Source organism: Carcharodon carcharias, chromosome 16 (assembly GCF_017639515.1).
Source record: "Carcharodon carcharias isolate sCarCar2 chromosome 16, sCarCar2.pri, whole genome shotgun sequence".
Classification (NCBI taxonomy): domain Eukaryota; kingdom Metazoa; phylum Chordata; class Chondrichthyes; order Lamniformes; family Lamnidae; genus Carcharodon; species Carcharodon carcharias.
The window spans coordinates 87,716,860-87,738,689 of record NC_054482.1 but is presented as its reverse complement, the minus strand read 5'-3'; the positions used below and the strand labels follow the sequence as shown (position 1 = coordinate 87,738,689).

Sequence of the window (21,830 nt, the reverse complement as noted above, 5' to 3'; positions counted from 1 at the left end):
ACAGTCGCCCCCAGTCAGACTCTGATATGCTTAGTCTTTTTTTGAAGGTGGGGAGTTCCAAGATAGAACACAAAAACAAAGCAACACTGAAGGAAATTGAAGGAATACCAGTTGCTTGGTTCCACTATGACCATTTGCATTCCGACAACTGCTTTTGGATACCAAGGAGTCATGTCCATTCTGACCTATTTGTTTGTTACTTCTTTGCACAGAAGTCTAAGAAAGGCACCGGTTAGAACAGTGTCTCACTTACCAGAATTTCATGCAGTAACTGGAAGATGTTCTTCAGTTCATGAGGTGGAGCTGTCTCCAATTGATTCTACGTAACAGGAAATAGGCACAATCAGGCATACTTTAAAAAGCCAAATCAAACCGAAAATTGACAATTCTTCAGTGAACTTATTTAGTGCAAAAACAAGATCCTAAAAACATGTTGAAATAGCTGAATGAGCAATCCTACTCAAGCACTAAATATGAATGGATCAAACTTCAAATTTAGCAATTAAGCAATAGAGTGCCAAAGTAAGAACATGGCACTTTAATTTCCAAGACCAAGGCTGAAATCTTGCTTATATTGAGGGGATAAAAATCTGCCAAATAGATAAGAATCCCCAATACAAAATTGCTTACAACTGAGCATAAATCATTTGGGTAGCTTTCCAGGCATTAACCATAACTCAGTGAAAGCAGTTTGCCTGAGTTAGAAGGACGTGGATTCAAGTCCTACTTCAGAGGCAAGTATATAACTTAGGCTGACACTTCAGTGTAGTACTAAGGCAATGCAAAGGCTAAACAGAGCTATGTCTGTCCACATGGGTGGATGTAAAAGATCCCAAGGCACTATTCAAAGTGCAACAAGGTATTTTTCCTGGTGCCCTGGCAAATATTTATTCCTAAATCAACTTCACTTAAAAAAATAAAGCCATTACCGTATCGATGTCTGTGCAATCTAGGTGTGCGCAGATTATGCTATTTTAAAATAGTGATTATACTGCAAGGGTACCATTCAAAGAACAGGAAGGGAAATTCTGATGGGTGCTGTATAAATGCAATTTCTTTCTTTACTCACCTTCAGTATGGACTTCAATCTGATAATTCAACTCCCACAAAGAAAAGCACATTATTCATAGGGGAAAAACTACCAAGACACAGCTCTTGCAAAAATATGACCCACAAAGATGTGGGAGGTATCTTAACTTGCCTGGTGGGAAACAGACAGGATCAGATTTGCTTCCAATTTAACATCCCACCTGACTTTACTTTCCATTGTATTTCAATGGAAAATGTAAAATTGGTCAGGGTGTAAGCTGAGCAGTTGATTAAGTTCTATCAGTTTCCTGCTGGGTTAAAAGTTCAATCATTGCCAATTTACAGTTAACCTTCTCCAACCAGGATAAAAGGTGAAATGCTACAAAAGGCTGCATTTTCTCCAAGATTGGAACCATCAGATCAATACAATAATGTTTATGACAGTATACAGACTAAGATAGCTACACAATAAAATATTTCCAAATTAGTTCATAACACAAGAAAAATCAATTTTACTTTATTGGATGGTTCTTGATCCAATAACGGTGGAGATGCATTCTATTACCATTTCAGATGCCACAGTGCCCTGGTAAGAGGTTTAATTCCTGAGTGCTAATTCGTCAAAGTACTTCCCTAATTGTGTGTAATTTTAGATCAGATGAAAACATAATTGTTTTTTTAAATGTCAAACTTCTTCCCTAACTCCAGACTACTCACTGACAGCACTGGCAGGTAGGAGTTACCTTTAACCAGTCTCCATTGAATTTAACAGGAGTCAGACATTTAAACATGGAACAGCATAAGCCAAAAAAAAAAACCCCACTAGATTGGAACATCTTAAGCAGTTGGTCATATTTTTTCTCAGCTTAATATAAATCAAAGCTGTTGAAAATCAAGTGCCTTTTGGCAGCCTCTGTTGCATAGTGTGGTGATAAGCTCAAAGGAGTGGTATCCTAGTGTTCTCCTCTGCTCCCACTCATTTATATCTTTGTTATTCTCACCATTTGCACAATGCTCCTACCTATGGAAGAGTATTCCCATTGCCCTGCACACTCATTACTGCCCTCCTCTATTTGAAACATTTATACAATATTCCTTTTAAAGTGCAATGGTCTCTGCCTCAATTACTTCTTGTGTTAAAGTACTCCATGCTCCAACAACCCTCTGTATAAATACATTTCTCCTAACCCCTTTCCTCACTCTGAACAAAAGTGGACCCAGCACCAACCACAGGAATTCACAAGTTTCAACCATCTCATAGGCTACACCTATTATCTCTAGTCTATCAAACGACTTTCAATCCAAGTTGCCTCATTTTCTTCTATGCCATTCTCTTGAATTTTTCTAACAAGCCTCTAGCAAGATACCTGATCAAATATCTTCTGAAAGTCCATATGCACCTAGTTTATCTTTTTTTTAAATATTCAATCATGGGATGTGGGCATCGCTGGCTAGGCCAGCATTTATTGCCCACCCCTAATTGCCCAGTTAACTGGGACTAGGGAAACTGCACATGCAATATGCTGAAATCCCATTTTTTTGTGACCTGCATCTTCTAAAGCCTAAATTCAATCAATCAATTCTCCAAACATGGCTCCTACATTTGTCAAATATAATTTGTCTTCAATGAAACGATGCTGACTGTTCTTGATTAACCAATGCATTTATAAATACTTACTATTTTTACTTCACAATCCTGCCACTTACTCATTAATGTCTGAGCTTCCAAGGAAACAGCTCTATAAAAAGCTGTGTGTTCCAATGTAGAGTATCTTTTCTGCCACATTGGAAGATGTGGAAATGTTCCACTTTGAATCACAGGCATCCTTCCCTTTTGTGAGTAACAAAAGCAATGCAAAATGCTGAAGGATAAAATGCTCTACTCCAAACAGTCTTGTCATTTACCTTAATTGTTTGTAGCACCTGCACCAAGGAGAAGTGCTCATTGCAGAAACAGCAGTAAGTCACCATCTCAGAGATGACTGACAAAGATCCAGTCAGCTCTCGCATGGCATACATAACCTGAAACAACAAAAGCAACATTTAATAAAAAAAATTACTCACCTCCTTCCAATTTATCACAAAATCATATGGAAGCACAAGTCTTATTTTCAATTCTTATGAATCATGAATTTGAGCATTCATTTTGCACCATTTTTCCAGGAATTTGCACCTTACAAATGGAAGGTCACCTTACAAATGGAAGGTCACCTTACAAATGGAAGGTCACAAGAACTGCCCTCAGTCCTGTGAACATCACACTGTTTCAAAGCTTTAGAAGGTGCACATCACTCAAAAAAATTTTGAATTCCAATATATTGCAAACGCAATTTCCCTAGTTCCAGTTAACTGATTTGACTCTAATAATTTATATCTGCTTCCCCTCCTCTAATTTTAGGAACACATGTACTAACCATTTTACATATCAGTAGAGTTCAATAATAGAAAATAAAACACAAGATGCATCACTTCTTGAGAGAATAAAATAAATACCTCAAGCAGGTAGGCCTGTCCTTCAGGTCTGAAGAGAGTTTCTACATCTGGGTGCAAAGGTACTTGTGGGGTAGGTGTATGCCATTTATACTGCCCAGGATCTTGAACCAAAAACACAAACATATCATTTACTGTTTGTATTCTTCCACTTGTTATTCTTCAATATTAATTCCTTGGTTCCCAAATCTAAAGCATGCAGCTAACATGAAGTGAATAACTGAATAACTTATTTTTAATGAAAAATATGCACTCAATATTGAACAATCCACATTGGGAGCTGCTGACATTTAACTTAGAAAAGCAAAGCATTGATGCCAGTAGAATATTACATTGCATTTACTAGTCCCGATATTACAAGTTTAGAATTTTAGCTGCATCAGGAGATAGCTCAGAACAGAATCATCATAAGCAGGGAGAGGAATGGATTGAAGACTGCCTCCTTTGGTTGCTTTTAATCATGCCCAGTGACTGGTCAAGATGACAAGTTGCTTAACTTTTCCTGCCCTGCTGAAAGTATAGTGAATAGTGCAAAGTGAATTACAAGTAAAGGGAATAAATCAGGAATTAACATTAAATTTTAAAAAAAGCACTTAGTTTCTCAATGAAGCACAAGTTGATCTGAGGAACAAGAGCAGACAGCTTAGTTTCTTAATATGGTATGGGCAACCTCCATTATTACTATTCAATCATAATTTCGTTACTGGTGGAGGTTCATAAACTGATAACATCTATACTCAGAAACTCTTGCTCTGGTTCCGCTTCTGTCAGCTCCTTGAGAAATGAATGGTTGACAGGATTATGTTTGAAGACAACCTCATGAAATTTGCATCGTTTGTGGTCACCTAACACAATGAATTCCCTACCCCATAGCACAGAGAAAATCTGTAGTAATTTTTGATGCTAAGTTAGAAGTCAAAGCAAGAAATTATTTTGGATAGTGAAACACGAAGAACTGTTTACATAGGAGGCAGTAACAAGTGGTATATTCACCATCCATGAGGAAAACTGGTGGTCAGGATATAGGAATCGCTGCTGTCTAATAGAGGGAGATATATTTAATGATGCTCTTTAATGCAGCAAATCTATCCTGTGAGTAACTGAACCACACAGATCAGGAAGGTTCCATCCCAACTCTATGTTGAGGTCATTTATCTGAGTTGGGTGTGGTAGCTGGATAAAAGCAAAATACAGTGGATGCTGGAAATCTGAAATAAAAACAGAAAATGCTGGTGAAACTCAGCATCTCTGGAGGCAGAAACAGAGTTAATGTTTCGAGTCCATCTGGTGCCCCTTCAGAGCTAATTATGGCAGCTGGAACTCAAAACACCTTAGAAATCTCCTTGGCTGTTCTTCAGGTAGAGAAAGCTGGCCAGGGTTTCCACTCCCAACAACATTACATCCTGCAAATGAAGATGTTGCACCAGAGCAGAATCAGGATCAGCAGTGTGCCTTTAACATGTGAACAGCTTACAGTCACAATGAAAACTCTCACATTTAACAACTGCTACTTGAGTGAGGTACCAGAGTTTATATAATACTATTGAATAATATCCAGCAAAGCAAAATATAAAATTAATGTAGTGACTGTCTCAGGAGTAAACATCACTTCAATCTATTATGTAATCAAAGGATTCATTTCAGCACTGTACTACTTCTTGCAATACAACTTCTGCAAAACTTTGTTTCTCATTTGAATATTTCATCTTCTACCTCCCCAACCATATCTTCTTCAAATTGAGTATTTATCACCTGAAAACCATGCTATCTTCCTTGTTTAAATCTCCTCAATGTTACCACTGGTTATCTTACACTCCAAGTGACTCACTGGCAGCAGTTTTAACCTGGATTTAATCTCACCCTGCTCTGATGTCCCCAACCTTCTTTTCCCATTCAACTTCATCTTCTATAACCATCCTGATAAACTATTATACAAGACCTCATTATCTCCAGGGGCATAGTTGCTAATGGTGCAATCTTCGATCATGACAGCTCATTTGCCATACAGGTTCCCAATCATACTAACAAGTCAGTTACTTCTGTTAACTTGCTAAACAATGGTCTTCGTTCTATCTTCAAGGCCTCATCTTCAGTGGTTCTTGGAGAGTATCTCAACTCCACTCCATGGGTCATAATCTCTTTCATTACTTCCTTATTGTTGAGCAAACAAGAATTAAAATCTACAAGGAAGTACAGTGATCCAGAATTCAATGATTCCTAATTTTCTGGCAATATTGACTATAGAGCTACACAAGTTAACCTTGAAAAGAAAGCTCAACTCACCAACAGTCAACAGAGATGAAATGTCTGAGTGTAGGACTAGTGATGCCAAAGTGATATGGAGATACCAGAACTCACGGGCCTGTGCCGAGCTCCAGCGTCGATTCTCATAGAAAAACAAAGCTATGTTTAGTGCTGAACGGTGAAAACTTCATTTGGACGGGTTCATGCCATACAAATATCAAAAAGGTCAAATATTTCGTTGAGAGAGTAAAATATTATCTAATACTACAGCAAGTACAATGGATGCTGGAAATCTGAAATAAATTATGGAAAATACTGGAAATGCTCAGCGGTATCTGTGGAAAAAGAAACTAAGTTAATGCTTCAGGTTGGTTTCCCTCTGTTAGAACTGACCTGAAGCATTAATTCCATTTGTGTTTCCACAGATGCTGCCAGTCCTGAGTGTCTCCAGCATATTCTGTTTTTATTTATATAGAATAGACTGCCAGCCTTAGGATTCTTCTTCTGCTTCATCCAAAGTTAAGAAACGTAGTTAGGAAAATGCAGGAAAGCATTACAATTGATCGACTGAAGACATAGCTAGAGAAAGCCATCCCTAAGCAATAAGTGGAGATTTTATCATATGACCAGGTTGGAATTACAACACTGTTTACTTCACTGGCTAACTTAACGAAAACCAACTAGTAACATGTAGTATTCAATAACAAAGGCTCTAACTTTAGTAATGCCCTATAAGAGCATCATACTTACTTGGTTGTTCTGCCTTGATGGACCCAACAGGAAACAAAGCATACGTTTGAATGCAGAGTGTTTGAATAGTAATTGGCAGGCCTTGAAACCCTGAATGACAAGAAAGTGACTGAGAAGAGAGCAGCAAAACATCACAAACAGTCTAACCTACTTAATCATTTCACAGTTCAAATATGTGAAAGAATCTTCTGAAATCAAATTGCCTGATGTTTGACTTGTGACAGTAGTAGTATTTTGGGGGAAGAGGCAACAAGGCAGGGAACTAAATAAAAGCTCTCACTCATGAAACTAATCAAAGTCCCAAAGGTTTTAAAACATCCAGGATCAAAGCTTAAAAAAAGAGACAAATTTCTAGCTGAAATACTGCAACAACAGATGCTCAGCAAGTTGCCAAAGTAAAGCTTAATTTATTAAATAAAAAGATTTAAACTGCATTCCAATTTACTTCACAGTTCATACACATTTTCTTTGCAGGGCCCTTACCATAAAAATCACAACTGATTCTGAACTTGGAATGATACTCAGCTACCTTGAAAACAATACTTTCAGACAATTCTACTATGGCTAGTTTTGAATAAGTGTACAAGAACTCCCCAGTATTTGAAAACTTAAAATTATATTGAGAGTTAATGTGGTTTCTTTTGGTAGCACAATTAAAATAGACCAGCTACATACTTTACCTTCTGTACAAAGTTGTTGAAAAGGATGAAGTACTGAGAGCAATTTTTACAATTCTCTGCTACATCTTTATCAAGCAAGGCAAGCAGCACATCCAGCAACTGGTCCAATCCTTTGAGCTGAAGAAACAAAATCTTTCTTAAAAACTTACAGCACAATTTAACAATTAAAACAAACACTGCATTGTTAAGAATGAGCAAACCAGTTGTTTGTAATGGAACAAGAAATCTTCCACAGTAATTTTTTGTCTTCTCATTGAATATGCACTCCAAGGGTATCAAGCTTAATTTTTTTTTAATTCATTCATGGGATGTGGGCATTGCTGGCTGGGCCAGCATTTATTGCCCATCCCGAATTGCCCTTGAAAAGGTGGTGGTGAGCTGCCTTGAACCGTTCCAGTCCCATTTCTGATATCCTGGCACTCAGTGTGGGCCAGTTTAGAGTTTGGATTCATCCATTTTTAGTGTGTGAAGCAGGAGTAATGTATACAAATTTTAGGTGCATGGTCTTGTACCTATCTGCACCAATGGCAAAGCAATCACCTTATTAATCATTACTGTATCAGTGTACCTAATAGTTGCTTGACATCAACCTTGGATCAATTTAAACATGCAAAATAGGATCTTGTACCTGTTTTAGAAATGTACTACAGAATGCATGAAAAACTAAGTGGACCAATATCTACAGCAGTTTAAGCAGGGATCACTGGAGGACACTGAAAACACTGTGGGTAATTTTTTTTTATATCCCCTTCTGAGGAGGGTACTCCTCTAGATCAACACTACTGTGATCATCTGCCTGCCTGTACTTGGTTTTCAAACATGTCACTGCTCCATACATTGGAGCTTGCAATTCAAAACCAGGACATAGAGATACCATTACATAGTGAGAATCTTAGTCTCTATTATTGTTCCTCATTTGCTCAGCAATGGAAACTATTAACCTCTATTAACAACAATAAATCCCCAGGTTCTATTAATTCTTTTAGTGGCCTCTCCTTTCTGATCTGCTTCCACTCATCACAGTTTCTGTCCTGGTTCTGCAACAGACATTGGGCTCTACACCCACCCAACCGCATTCCACTTGCCTCCTGCCCTGCACCCACCCAGAGGAGCCCCAAGCCTTAATATCTCTTTCTTCCATAACTGACACCCCTCCCCCCCCTCAATTTCGTGACCACTATTTGTCAGTCTTGCTTTCTCTCCCAAACTTCCTTCTCCCTACCAGGAGATACCCTCCCCATCACCCTCTTCTCCCCTGTTGATCCCTGCAGTCTCAATCTCTCAACACCCATCTCCCACCCACTGACGGAAGTGGGGATAGGGAGGGGTGGTGATGTGTAAAAAAGCATAACTCTCTCAGTCTGTAGGAAGCAGTGCCTAGAACGCTCTGCAGCCCCAAACACAGCACACTGTGGGGTGGATGAAAATTTTCCACAGGTAATACCTTCAACACTCCTGATGTAACAAGCCTCACGTCTAGCCCCCTGAGAGGCAAAGGTTTTACATGTACTATTAAAGTACCAACTAGAAGGAACTTTACCCTGCAAACAATCCTGACCTGGGAATAATCTGATGCTGGTACAAGCTATTAAAAAGGAAGGGTATTGCCATTTTTCAGAACAAACATTCAATAAAACCAATTTACAATCTGCAATGTTTTTCTTCAGGTAGCATTTAAAAAAAATCATTAGTTGTGGAAGAAAGAAATAAGACAACAAAATTAAAGACGATTTTTTATTATTTTCTACTATTAATAATTTTAATAAGTGATCTAGTCCTTGTCTGAACTTTTAATAAATTAGTCAGTACAGGGGCTTTGGGTTTAATTCAGTAAGAATTCTGCAAACATTGAGCTAATTTGTGACCCTATCACATGACATGCAAAAGAAACTGCTTACAGCTCTACATAACACAAACATATGTACAGTAACTATGTTTTTACTAAATTAAGAGCAGGCATTCCACATATGTAATTTACTAACCTTTTCCTGATAAAGCAAGGCACTCTCGAGGGCTTTTTCTAGGATGGTAGCAACAGTTACTCGAACCTCCCGGACAGAGCACTCCAGAAGGAAAATCCTGGTGTCCACGTGCAGAGAAAAACAAAGGGACTTTGTAAAGTCATTTCCTACTTTTCCCTCCCCATTCCCCCTCAAACCGTACTATCCCCAACCAAAGTGTGACCACCAATGGGAGGGAGAAGATGATGGGACAGAGGAGATGATGGGAGAAAGGTTGAGAGATGAGGAGGGAGGGGGTAGAGAAATGGGAGAGGACAGGGAATGGAGGGAAGTTTCCCCTTTTAAAATAACCACCACAAACGAATGCTGTATTTTAAAAAAAGAACATAACAAAGCAAGCGGAATCAGGAGAAAGGGTTGTGATATATCAGCTGCATTGCAAGTGCAAACATATTGGGCAGCACTTTCTGCCTACCGGGCGGGCGGGTCCGACTCAATCTCCAGCAGGCGGGGAACCGACCTCTGCTGGAGAAGCAGGCCTCGCTGCCATTTTAAGTGCAGCCTCAGGGAGATCACTTCCAGTTTTGAAAAACGTTAAAAATAGAAAGAAAAAAAAATCTTTAACATGTCCCCTTCATGTGACAATGAGATGGGACATGTTCATAAATTACAGTAAAACTTTATTAAACTTTTTAAACCCCTACATGAAACCTCATCCCGCTGGTGGATGAGTTTTCATGTTTTTTCTATTGCCCGCTGGGGCTCCTGGTCTGCCCGCTAACATTAAGGTTGGACGGGCAGGTCCTTTAATTGTTTCAATGATCCTGTCATTGGCCTCAATTGGCCATTGACAGGTCAGCAGGGGTTATAAATAGGAAGCCCATTAAGGATCATAAAATATATTTCAGTGCTGGGTGGTAGAAGGAGACCAACATTAGGAGGAGTTTCACTTGAGTGAACGAGTCCTATAGTGTGATCCACACAGCATTACCTTCAACAGTAAAGATATTAGAGTGTCGTGATCAGTGTTTTTAATGTGCCAGACAGATTCAGCTTGGAGCAGTTAAGGTTGTGCAGATTCTGCTTCTAGTATTCTGGTACAGAATAAAGGGAGATTTACTTTTCATTTGGCTGTGTTGTTCCAGATCTGAGGTGTCATAGGTCAGACGTACCCAGGATTTTTGCCTTTAAGGTCACAACAGCATGCACCATGGAGATTTAGGAAACTGCATGTAGTCTGATTACATCCTTGTTAATTTACATATTTATCTAAAGTTGTCGATACTAACAGGACCAAGTACTCTGAATTAGGATTTGAGAGACACACTGATGATTCAGAATTGCAGAGAAATTAAAAATGCAGCAGTATGGCCCAAAGCTAGAAAGAAACTGAGGACTGAAAGCATCAAATGAGCCAAGCTAAATCTATTTTTCCATGTTTAATCTGATAACGTGATAACGTGTCTTAGCTTGCCTTCAATAACACACATCCTGTCCCCACCCCTTTTTGAAAGACTGCAATTTAACCTATCCTTGAACACATAGATGGGCTGATATTAGCTCATCATTACCATGTGAGCCAATGAGCCAATCACAAAGATCAACAGTCTCAAGGACCACCTCCATTGATAAAGAGTTTTAACGGCTAAACATTTATATTAGTGAGCACGTTCACATTCAAATGTACAAAGCAGAATATAGACATTAGCTGGAGGTCAAAATGAGCAGGCTTCTCTGTCGATGCTTTCTGACTTTACAAAATTATTGCAACGAGTCAATGTGGAATACTGCAACTACAACCCCCCAGACACTACTAAAACATGCAACTGAATAATCTTCATTTGCTGATTTCAGAAATAATGAATTTACATTGATATATTTAAACATGAACTTGTGCATCATATTCATCGAAAAGAAAATGAAAACAAGAAATTTTGTCATATTTAAAGAGCAAATTTCATTAGGGCTCCTCCAAATATTGGTAAAAATGTCTAAAGAACTTTTAAGTAATGACTCTGCTGGTAACATTAGAGCAAGTTCCTGAAATTATTACTGATCCTGACTGGGATATACAGAAATTAATATCAAGTTATTGATAGTCAATGAACACTGACACTGGGGCTTCAGTTCTTCCTGCAGCATGTTCTCCCAAATTGTTCTCACATCCTGAGCACTAAGCAGAAAGATATGTATCTTTTTAAATATTAAAAACAATAGCAAGATTTTGAATTTCTTCCCTCCCACAAACACTTCTATTAGCATCATGCAAATCTAAACAAAAAATCTAAGCCATGATGAGCAAACAGAATTACTAACTTGAGAGTAATAGGATTTAGAGAAATCTGTCATGCAGCCACTGGCTTCCTAAAATTTCAAGGTGTAGAAATCCTACCGTCTTCCTTAACAAATCCTTTAAAGTCACTCAAAAGGAATGAGCACATTTATCAAAATTCTAAGTCCGTTTTTAGACTCACTTTATTAGTTCTCGTCCCTCAGATCCAGTCAAGAATTCAATCAGCCACTGGCATGCCTCACAACTATTTGAAAGCAACCTCTCGATGAGGGTAATCCATTCTCCTGTGTCCACCCTGCAATAAAGATCAGAATCATCACGTACTGAAAGGTTCAACATACAAACCCAACTATTAACACAATTCAAAACCAGGTTAGTACAATATATAAAAGAACAAGTGTGGGGGCTTCTAGTGTGTTTAAAAACTAACAAAGCCACACACAAAACCAAATGCAAAGTGCTTCTATAGCCTTCAGACGTCTGTTATGAGGAATAGATATTTCATCTTCTAATGGAAACATTTCTCAGAATAATTCCTTAGACAAAGGATGAATAGAGCAGTTAGAAACTTGGTGGAAGCCCAAAGCTCCTCAGCTGAGACCTGACTAGGGTGTTGCAACATGGCTGATGTACAATAACACAGATCTTGCTTATTACATTTACAAACGACCAGGCAATTAAGATGATTTAATACCTTCCAGACAACTTCTTTCAATCTTTAGATGACATAAATTTAAATGAGGGAAAAGTTAAATTTTAAAAAGACATCAGGAAGAATTTTGTTAAATCAAAGATTGACTACTATCTGCAATTACTTCCCTAGTTGAGGGAGTTAAAGTAGAAATAAAAACAGAAAATACTGTACTCAGCAGGCCAGGCAATACCTGAGCAGTCACTAGGTCAAAAACCAGGAACTCCTTCCTAACAGTAAATGGCTGTATGTACACCACATAGATTGCAGAGGTTTGTGGTTCAAGGCAGTGGCTCACCTGTTCAAGGGCAAATATAGATGGGGAACGAATGCCGGTCTTGCCATATCCCATATCCGAATTAAAAAAAAACATTTCAGGTTACCATTTCTAGCATTTTTGATTTTTATTTCAGATTTCCATCATGGGCATTCAGTCAAATACAATTAAATAATTAGATGCCAGGATGATTGGGGGGGAGGGGGGGGGGGCGGGAGGTTACATGAACTTTGATGTGCTGAATGATTTTTTTCTCATCCTGACTTTCCTGTATATTTATTGCAAGCTTGTTGCATGCAAACTTTCTAGAATTGTATGAACCATTTTGAGAGATTTTATTTCCTTATCCTGAAAGCTGTACATACATGTAATTAAAAATCCAAAGAGCAAATCGCAAGTGAAGCAAATCACTCTTACTAACAAATTTTCCCTCCAATGCTGACTTACATCCATCTCAGTAGTACAGGACCAGGCAATCCTGCAAAAGCTGGAGGGCTAGAATGAAGCAATTATGGACTGCAATACACACCTACCTCATCTCTGTACTGACTGCATACAAGATAAGTGGAGGGGATGCTTAAAGAGGAAGGGATGGAATGCAATCCTTCACTCTTATCCAAGTTCAATTTTTGAAAGGAGGACTGTTCAACTTGAAGAGGTGCACTCAAGGGTAAAGGGTCCTCAGTGATTTACCATCTATATTAATGACTTAGATAGAAGGGACCAACAATAATCCATCCAATTTTGTAGATGATAAAAAGCTGTCAGTAAGCTGTCAGGAGGACACAAAGGCTGCAGAGACAGAAAGACTGGTTAAGTGAGCAATAAGGTGACAGATGGAGTATAATGTGGGGAAGTGTGAAGTGATTCACTTTGGGAGGGGGAATTAGAAAAGAAGACTATTTTTTTAAAAAGGTGTGAAACTTGTAAATGTGGATGCTCAGAGAGATTTGGGGCACTCTTCCAAGAAACACAAATTTAGCATGCAGGTACAGCAAGCAATTAGGACGACAAATAGAATGTTGGTCTTTATTGCAAGGGGATTGGAGTACAAGAATAAGGAAATCTTGCTACAATTGTCTGAGACTTTGGTGAGATCACACCTGGAGTAGTACGTGTAGTTTTGGTCTCCATAATTAAAAAAGGATTTACTTGTATAGGAGGCAGTACAATGAAGGTTCACTAGATTGGTTCCTGGAACAAGGAGGTCATCCTATGATAATAGGCTGAATAAATCGGACTCCTACTTTCGAGTTAAGAATGAAAGGTGATCTAATTGAAACAAACAAGATTTTGAAGGGGCTTGACAGGGTTTCCCCTGGCTGGGGAATCTAGAACATAGAGGCAGTGTCTCAGGATTGTGGGGTTGGTCATTTAGGACTGAGATGAGGAGAAGTTTCTTCACTCAGTGGGTTGCGAATCTTTGGAATTGTCCACCCGAGGGTTGTGGTTGCTCCAATGTTGAGCACGCTTAAGGCTGAGCTAGACAGATTTTCGGTCTCTCTGGGAATCAAGGGATATGGGGAGTGGACGGGAAAATGGAGTTGAGGTAGAAGGTCAGCCATGATCATTATGAATGGTGGGGCAGGCTGGAGGGGCCTTATGGTCTACACCTGTTCCTATTTCTTATGTTCTTATGAAAATTTAAAGAAATTTAGGCTTTTCAGTCAAGACAGACCTTTGGAGTTCCCCTTGAGGCCATACATATATTTAAGGCCATGAAGTGTGCCGATGGGCTGAAATTTTACAATTTCCTTGCCTTCTACGCTCTTGCAAACCACACTTCCTAAATGTTGTGGTCTGAACTATCTGAGAGCATCTCCAAGGGATGTGCACTAGTGAAGCACTGAATGATAATGGAAAATTTTGGTTCATCTTTTCTACAGGAAAAATTTGGCCAGTAAGACATACATTTAGGTTAGAGAAAACTAAAATCAAAAATGATCTTACAAAAAAGTTTTTATTCAAAGAGTAATAATGTCTGGAATGATCTACCAGATAAATACTGCAAAGACATTCATTAGAGGGCATTCAAAATACCGATGAATACCAGGTTAAACAAACCTGTCTTTTTCCTGCGTTTAAGAAATAAAAAACCATATCAAATCCAATGAAGTATTAAAAATTCATTTTCCTTTTGATCATTTTTTAAATAGCAGTTTAAGCCAAGGCAAAGAGGATTTGCTCCTCACAGAGGGTCGTTAGTCTGTAAAATTCTCGTCCCCAGAGAGCAGTGGAGGCTAGGTAATTGAATTTTTTTTAAAAGACTGAATTAGATTGACTCTACTGTCAATCAAGAATCTAAGGGTATAGGGGGTAGATAGTAAAATGGAGTTGAGGCCACAATCGGATCAACCACAATCATATCAAATGGCGGAGCAGGGTCAAGGAGCCGAATGGCCTGCACCTGCTCCTAAGTCGTATGCTCGTATGATAAGACCATAAGACGTAGGAGCAGAAGTAGGCCATTTGGCCCATCGAGTCTGCTCCACCATTCAATGAGATCATGGCTGATCTGATAATCCTCAACTCCACTTTCCTGCCTTTTCCCCATAACCCCGATTCCCTTACTGATTAAAAATCTGTGTATCTCAGCTTTGAATATACTTAATGACCCAGCCTCTACAACCCTTGGCAGGAAAGAATTCCACAGATTCACTGTCCTCAGAGAAGAAATGCCTCCTCATCTCGGTTTTAAATGGGCCCTCTGGTTCTAGACTCTCCCAGAAGGGGAAACAACATCTCAGCATCTACCCTGTCAAGCCCCCTAAGAATCTTATATGTTTCAATAAGGTCGCCTCTCATTTTTCTAAACTCCAATGAGTACAGGCCTAACCTACTCAACCTCTCCTCATAAGAAAATCCCTCTATATCTGGGATCAACCTAGTGATACTTCTCTGGACTGCCTCCAATGCCAGACTATCTTTCCTTAGACAAGGGGACCAAAATTGTTCACAGTATTCTTGCTGTGGTCTAACCTGTGCCTTGTATAGTTTTAGCGAGACTTCCCTATTTTTATACTATATTCCATTTGCCTTCCCTGTTACCTGTTGAACTTGTATGTTAGCTTTTTGGAACTGATGCACAAGGACTCCCAAATCCCTCAGTGCTGCAGCCTTCTGCAGTCTCCATTTAAATAATATTCAGCTCCTCTATTCTTCTTGCCAAAGTGCATAACCTCATATTTTCCGACATTATATTCCACCTGACAAGCTTTTGCCCACTCACTTAACCTGTCTATGTCCATCTGTAGACTCCTTGTGTCATCCTCACCTCTTGCCTTCCCATCCATTTTTGTCTCATCTGCAAACTTGGGGTAGTCATTAATATATATTGTAAATAATTGCGGCCCCAGTACAGATCCCTGTGGCACTCCACTAGTTACAGGTTGCCATCTCGAAAATGCCCCCCCCTTATCCCAACTCTTTGTATTGTATTAGTTAGCCTATCCTCTATCCATGTTAATATACTACCCCCAACACCACAGGTTTAAGTAGCCTTAAGTAGCCTTATGTGCGTTACCTTATCGAATACCTTTTGGAAATCCAAATATATTATATCTACTGGTATCCCTTTATCTATCCTGCTTGTTGCCTTCTCAAAGAATTCTAATAAATTTGTTAGGCATGATTTCATGAAGCCACGCTGACTCTGCTGATTAGAATATGTATTTCTAAATGCTCTGCTATTATATCCTTTATCATAGACTCCAACATTTTCCCAATGACAGATGTTAAGCTAACTGACCTACAGTTACCTGTTTTTTTGTCTCCTTCCCTTTTTGAATAAGGGTGTTACATTGGCTGTTCTCCAGTCCTCTGGGACTTTTCCAGAATTTAAGGATTCTTGGAAGATTACTATCAGTGCACCCACTATCTCTGCAGCTTCCTTTAATATCCTAGGATGCAAACCATCAGAGCCAGGGGACTTAGCAGCCGTTAACCCCATTAGTTTCCTTAGTGCTTTTTCTCGAGTGATGCTGGAGGTGGGAATCAAGCCTGCTGGCTGAAAACAACCCTCTGAATGCCAGCCTTTTATCTGAATTGTACATTCAAGGTAGTTCCAGTTTGACAGACTACACATGGCCGTAGGTTTCATACTATGATCAAACTGTATACAGTGAAACATAAAATGGAGCTCTCTGATGACTGCGTTGTGGCACTGAGTCATACAGACCAGAAGGTCTCAAGTTCAATCTTAAGTTGATCTGGGTTAGCTAGTATAGCAGTAGGAATGCTATAACTGGCCTCAATGTTTTGGGGTTAAGGTGAAAAAAGAAAACCAGTTGGGGGTTCCTGCTCCTGATCACTACCCGATGATCTCTTCTGTGTATGAATATTAGCCGAGGACAAGAAACAGGCTGAAACATGGTGTCTTCTGAGAATGAATAGCCTCTACGTTAAACTCCCTGATAAATGAGATAAATCCATCAATATTCCATGGACATTTTCATACCTGAGTTTTTTCTTGGTTCGCAAATAGGTCTGGAAGAGGAACTGGATGGCTAGCTTCATGCTGACCTTTGCCATTGTTTGGTACATAGGGTGTTTCAGTTTAGTCTATAGGGGAAAAGTGCACCAGAATGAGAAACAGGGAAAAACTGAATTTTAAGAAAACTAAAGTTGCAGAAATTAGAATAAGGGCTAAATTTGAACATGTGTTACAGGGGTGAAAGCACCATACTCACAAGTTCCCATTTCTCTTTCAGCTTTTGACAATTTGCTAATATCTGTTGTAACAAGTAAATATGGATTTCCTCGAGGGGACTTGCCTGTTTCACAGCTTATTCATTATCAACATTGGTTAATGACACTTGCCTAGGCAAGTACAGGACATGATGCTCATCAGGAGCCATGCACGTACTTTGTTTAATTGACATATTTTGTTATAAGGAAATAGAGAAGTTTCTTTCTGCAAGGAGACTGGCTATATTGTAGCACTACAGATACAAGTAAAATGTGAAACTGATGCAGAGGTAATTAGGGGGAAAAAAAAACTTACATTGCTGAAAGTCTGCCCATGTCCTCAGATTGTTCCCCCATGTGCTTCACAACTAATTAGCATTCACTGCACTTCAAAAATAATTATGCAGTTAAACTCAGCAATCAATTGCACACAGCAAAGTCCCAACACACAGGTTAATCTGGCTCTCAAGAAACAAACTGATCTGTTTCTTGGGTGGGGTAGGCCGGAATGCCATCGGCCCTCACTGCTCTCATTCCAATGCCATCACTGGCTTTTTTGTGTCCTCCTGACCTAGACAGACAAACCCTTGGTTTTCATTCAAAAGACAGCAGCATCAACTTTGCTGTACTGCCTCAAAAACTCATTAAAGCATCGACCTGTATTGTGATCAAGTACTGGAATGGATCTTGAACCCAGAAGCTTATGATTCAAAAGCAATGTGCTAACATCCAAACAAAGCTGGATTAAATTTTGACCTCGGGATCAATCCCTGGATGATGCCCTGTCAGCCATGGCTCAGTTGGTAGCACTCTTGCCTTAAGAGTCAGGAGGTTCTGGGTTCAAATCCCATTCCAGGACCTGAGCACAAAAATCAAGGCTGATACTCCAGTACAGCGGCGCTGTCACAATTGCCATCTTTCAGATGAGATGTTAAACAGAGGCCTGTCTGCCCCCTCAGGCGGATGTAAAAGATCACTTGACACCATTTCAAAGATAAACAGGGGAGTTATCCCCTCATATACTAGTCAATATTTATCACCTCAACAGTTATTTGGTCATTATTGCATTACTGTCTGTGGGAGCTTGCTATATGCAAATTGGCCACTGCATTTTTTACATTATGACAGTGACCATGCTTCAAAAGTACTTCATTGGCTGTAAAACACTTAGACATCCAATGGTGGTGGAAAGTGCAATATAAATGCAAGTATTTTATTTACGAACACACATGGTAGTGAGAGAAATTTTACAGAAACAATTTGTTGTTGCACTAATCAAAGTGCTTCAAGGTTTTTAGCCTTTTTCAGGTGGTCATTAAATTGAATTTTGATGAAGAAAATCATAGCTTCAAGTGTCATAAAGTGCAATCTTTTGTTATGGTCTTGCTCATTCTTTAAATGGAGCTCAAATCTCATGCAAAAATTAAATGAACAGATTGCTCAAATAGGAGAAAATCAAAAGACAACATACTACTATCTTTTTAAAACCATGTAACTTTTCTCAATTCATGCTGCACTTTGGACTGCCATCTTTAATAAAGATGTCAATAATAGAAGTGATTCAAGGCACGCTTACACTGCAAGTCAAACATGACATGGCCAGTATTTGCTAAGACCAGCAGCCTATCAAACCTGCTAAAAAAAAGTGTCTTCCCAACAATTGGCTTTTGCTAGCCTCAGCAAGTTTGCAACCATTGTGTTTGTGCTCTGGTTTTGATTGATAGTTTTTTGGGTAGAACGTTCATGAACCACAGGGTTTACATGATAAGCTTTTGTTGGATCTTCAGTTTACTAGGAAGTAGTAGTAACTATGGCAAGAAGTGGCCCCTTAGCACATGAAACTATTTTTTGCTCTGTTAAAACAAAGTTGAGTGCATGCTAAAAAGGACCACTTATTTTGATACGCTGGTTTAATTAATTTTTAAAGTAATGGTAAGAATTAAGGACTGTATTGGTCCAGAATTTGCTGTCCAAATAACAATGAGGTTAATGGTGCTCACTGTTGTTCATACACATATGTTATAGCAACGTCAGGTGAAAGCCAGATGCATGATTAAACTCAAGGTAGCCAAAGGTTGCTGTCCAAGTAGCACTGTTCCACCAGCAGCTTCTCAAGAACAGCATATCACTGTCAGCTTCACTATTGAAATGCACTGAATAGCATTAAGTTGCTGTTTTTGCATGGTAGATACAAGCTAAACTCACCACAGAAAGTTAAGTCTTGTTGCTTCTTTGCCACAGGAAAAAAAAAACCTTAATGTTCAAGAGCAAGTTTAACTAATGGCAGGTGTTAAATACTCTGCTATAGCAAATTATGGCTTATTGTCAATTTGGTCCAATATACCTTTTTGTTACAGTAAACTTTGACTTATCACAATAAACTTCACAAATGAATTATTTTAGTGTGAGCAATGTGTTGCTTCTTATTTGGGTGATACAGCTGACCTGCAATGCTATTTTTAATGCTTTTTCAATGGCTTAATGTTTTTCTCAGCATACCACCACATATTACTTCAAGCATGCAGTTCAAATTTGTAATAACCATGGGCTTGCTCATGGGATCCAACATTTTGTATTGAATATTAAAGATATTGGGAAGAAATTGGTGTTATAGTGGTTAGGTGAAAGGGATATCATTCTTTTTGGATGCCACAGCTAACCAGATGAACCGTCAAACAGTACCTGACCACAGAAAAGACACTCACTGCATTGAGTGAAATCAAGGAAAGCATGAAATTGAAGTAGTCACTGTTGAAAACATCTCTGTTTTTCATGAACTTCAGGTTCTCATCTCGCACCATCTATTAGAGAAAAAAGAACACAGACTAAATGGTTGCAGCTGTTTCCACTAATGGAAGTAATCTGAAGCTTTTTTTTAATCACCAACAAGCAACCAACTATGTTTTTGCCATTATAGAGAGACTAGAGAATTAATTTGCCCTTACTGTAAGAGACAATTAGTAAACACAAACACATTATAGGGTGTGTTATTTCCCAGATTTACCTTTCAGGGAAATTCCTTCCCCTCAACTTCCTCCCAACCCCTTACTTGTGACTAGAAACTGGCCACATGGAAACCGAAAGCGCAATGCATTGTTAAGTATCGTAACTTTTAATTATCTGATACATAACTTCCTTTGACACACTCAAAGGAAATAATGTTCAAAAGAATGCAACATTGATACTTGAATTTCTTTTAGAATCTGAGTTTGGAAAGGAACTGGCATTTCCAATTTGGAAGGAGTCCACGTGGAGCATAAACACCACTGTGGATCACAGCTGGGTCGAGTGGTTCTGTCATACATTCTACGATTCCATAAGTTTGTGATGTTAATCATTCATTAAGGAGGAGGGACAAAGCAAATAAAATATTCTGAAACTGTAAAATATCGGGAAACAAATAACGAAACAAATCACAAGAAGAGCACGAAAGGAATAAAATTTGCATTTTCTGGGGGGAGAAAAATCATAGTAGGTGAAACCCTCAATTGATGAGTTACAAATTAACACACCAACATTCAAGTCTCAGTCATTTTTTTAAAAAAAACAACCTATTGCCTAAATAAAAAAGCTTTTATATCCTTAGGCTGTTAAATGCACTGGAGCAAGTTTGGTATCAATCCATGGCGCATTCTCAGTCAAATTTTGCTTATTTTTGATATGACCAGTTAAGAGTGTGCTTAGACCAAATTACAGCAGCAAGATAACATAGGTGCCCACTGGGCAAGCTAACAAAATTTTCAACTCTAACGAGGTTCTGTAGGTATTTTGCCCACAGTATAATTTCTCATCATCCACTACTATCTCAATGACACTCAGTAGTGTGAAGAATACTTCCAACATTCCATATCATGAAATACTAACAAACCATTGATTTTCTTTTGCCAGTGTTTAAGTTTTAGATTTATTCTTTGTTGCTTAAAAAAGGGTATGATATGTGTTAAAAGCCTTGTCAGGCAGGGTATTTCTTAAACGAACAGCTAGAAATTCAGCCATCAGGAAGGCTGGCTACAGTAAGCTTTATAACAGTGAACACATTAGGTCTAAGGTGCAAACTGAGTTAAAGTTTCCCAAATTTCAGAATACCTGGCAAGCATCACATTTAATTGTCAAAGATTGGCTGTAAATTTAATTCTGATGCAAAAAAATGAAGCCATCTGCTTCAGTGTATCTGCTGGATGATTTATCCAAGTGATATTATGTAGTCCAGCCACAGAAAAAAGTTGTGCTTAAAACTGTGCTGGCCAAATAGAATGTAGGTCAGTTTGCAAATGCAGCATCTTAGATATTTGAAATCTAGGTGTCGAACAAATATTGGTGGCATATTTATTATTTTATGTATGAAGGGTAATAGTGAAACATGTGCTTTATGTCCTATGTTGTTCATGTACCAATTTTATTTAAACTAACATTGGTTTACTATCTGAGTCTTGGTCAGGTCAAGCATATATTTAAGCCACTTTGCAAAGTTAGGGAGAATCATGTATACATTCTAGTAGCTACACCAGTTACTAGACTTCAAAAAATACTTCACCGGTTGTAAAGTGCTTTGGAACTTCCTGACTGTAAAAGGTGCTACATAGATATTCTTTGATTTGTGGGCTTATCTACTGCTTACCTAGATACTGGGCAATAAGGGAGATGGGAGGGCTGCTTACCAGAGTGGCTGATAATGCCGACCCCAAGAAATACCCTAAAACATAATTTTTTTTCCAAATCTCTTTCAATG

The 21,830-nt window shown here is 38.7% G+C and overlaps 1 protein-coding gene across 5 annotated transcripts in view; it reads right to left on the bottom strand.

Annotated features, from left to right (window-relative positions):
• usp24 (ubiquitin specific peptidase 24) overlaps positions 1 to 21,830 on the bottom strand; it is a 195,274-nt gene that overhangs the window by 21,886 nt on the left and 151,558 nt on the right. For 3 of the 5 annotated variants that reach the window (XM_041207988.1, XM_041207989.1, XM_041207990.1), the window contains exons 52-61: positions 19,807 to 19,902; positions 16,872 to 16,975; positions 11,629 to 11,742; positions 9,176 to 9,272; positions 7,194 to 7,310; positions 6,514 to 6,603; positions 5,803 to 5,905; positions 3,523 to 3,623; positions 2,935 to 3,051; positions 254 to 319 (exon numbers count right to left, since the gene is read on the bottom strand). In XM_041207988.1, coding sequence (XP_041063922.1) covers positions 254 to 319; positions 2,935 to 3,051; positions 3,523 to 3,623; positions 5,803 to 5,905; positions 6,514 to 6,603; positions 7,194 to 7,310; positions 9,176 to 9,272; positions 11,629 to 11,742; positions 16,872 to 16,975; positions 19,807 to 19,902 — 1,005 coding nt within the window. Of the gene's footprint in view, positions 1 to 253; positions 320 to 2,934; positions 3,052 to 3,522; positions 3,624 to 4,525; positions 4,728 to 5,802; positions 5,906 to 6,513; positions 6,604 to 7,193; positions 7,311 to 9,175; positions 9,273 to 11,628; positions 11,743 to 16,871; positions 16,976 to 19,783; positions 19,903 to 21,830 lie in introns of those variants that run through there. The other 2 variants (XM_041207991.1, XR_005945485.1) reach the window with 2 other exon arrangements.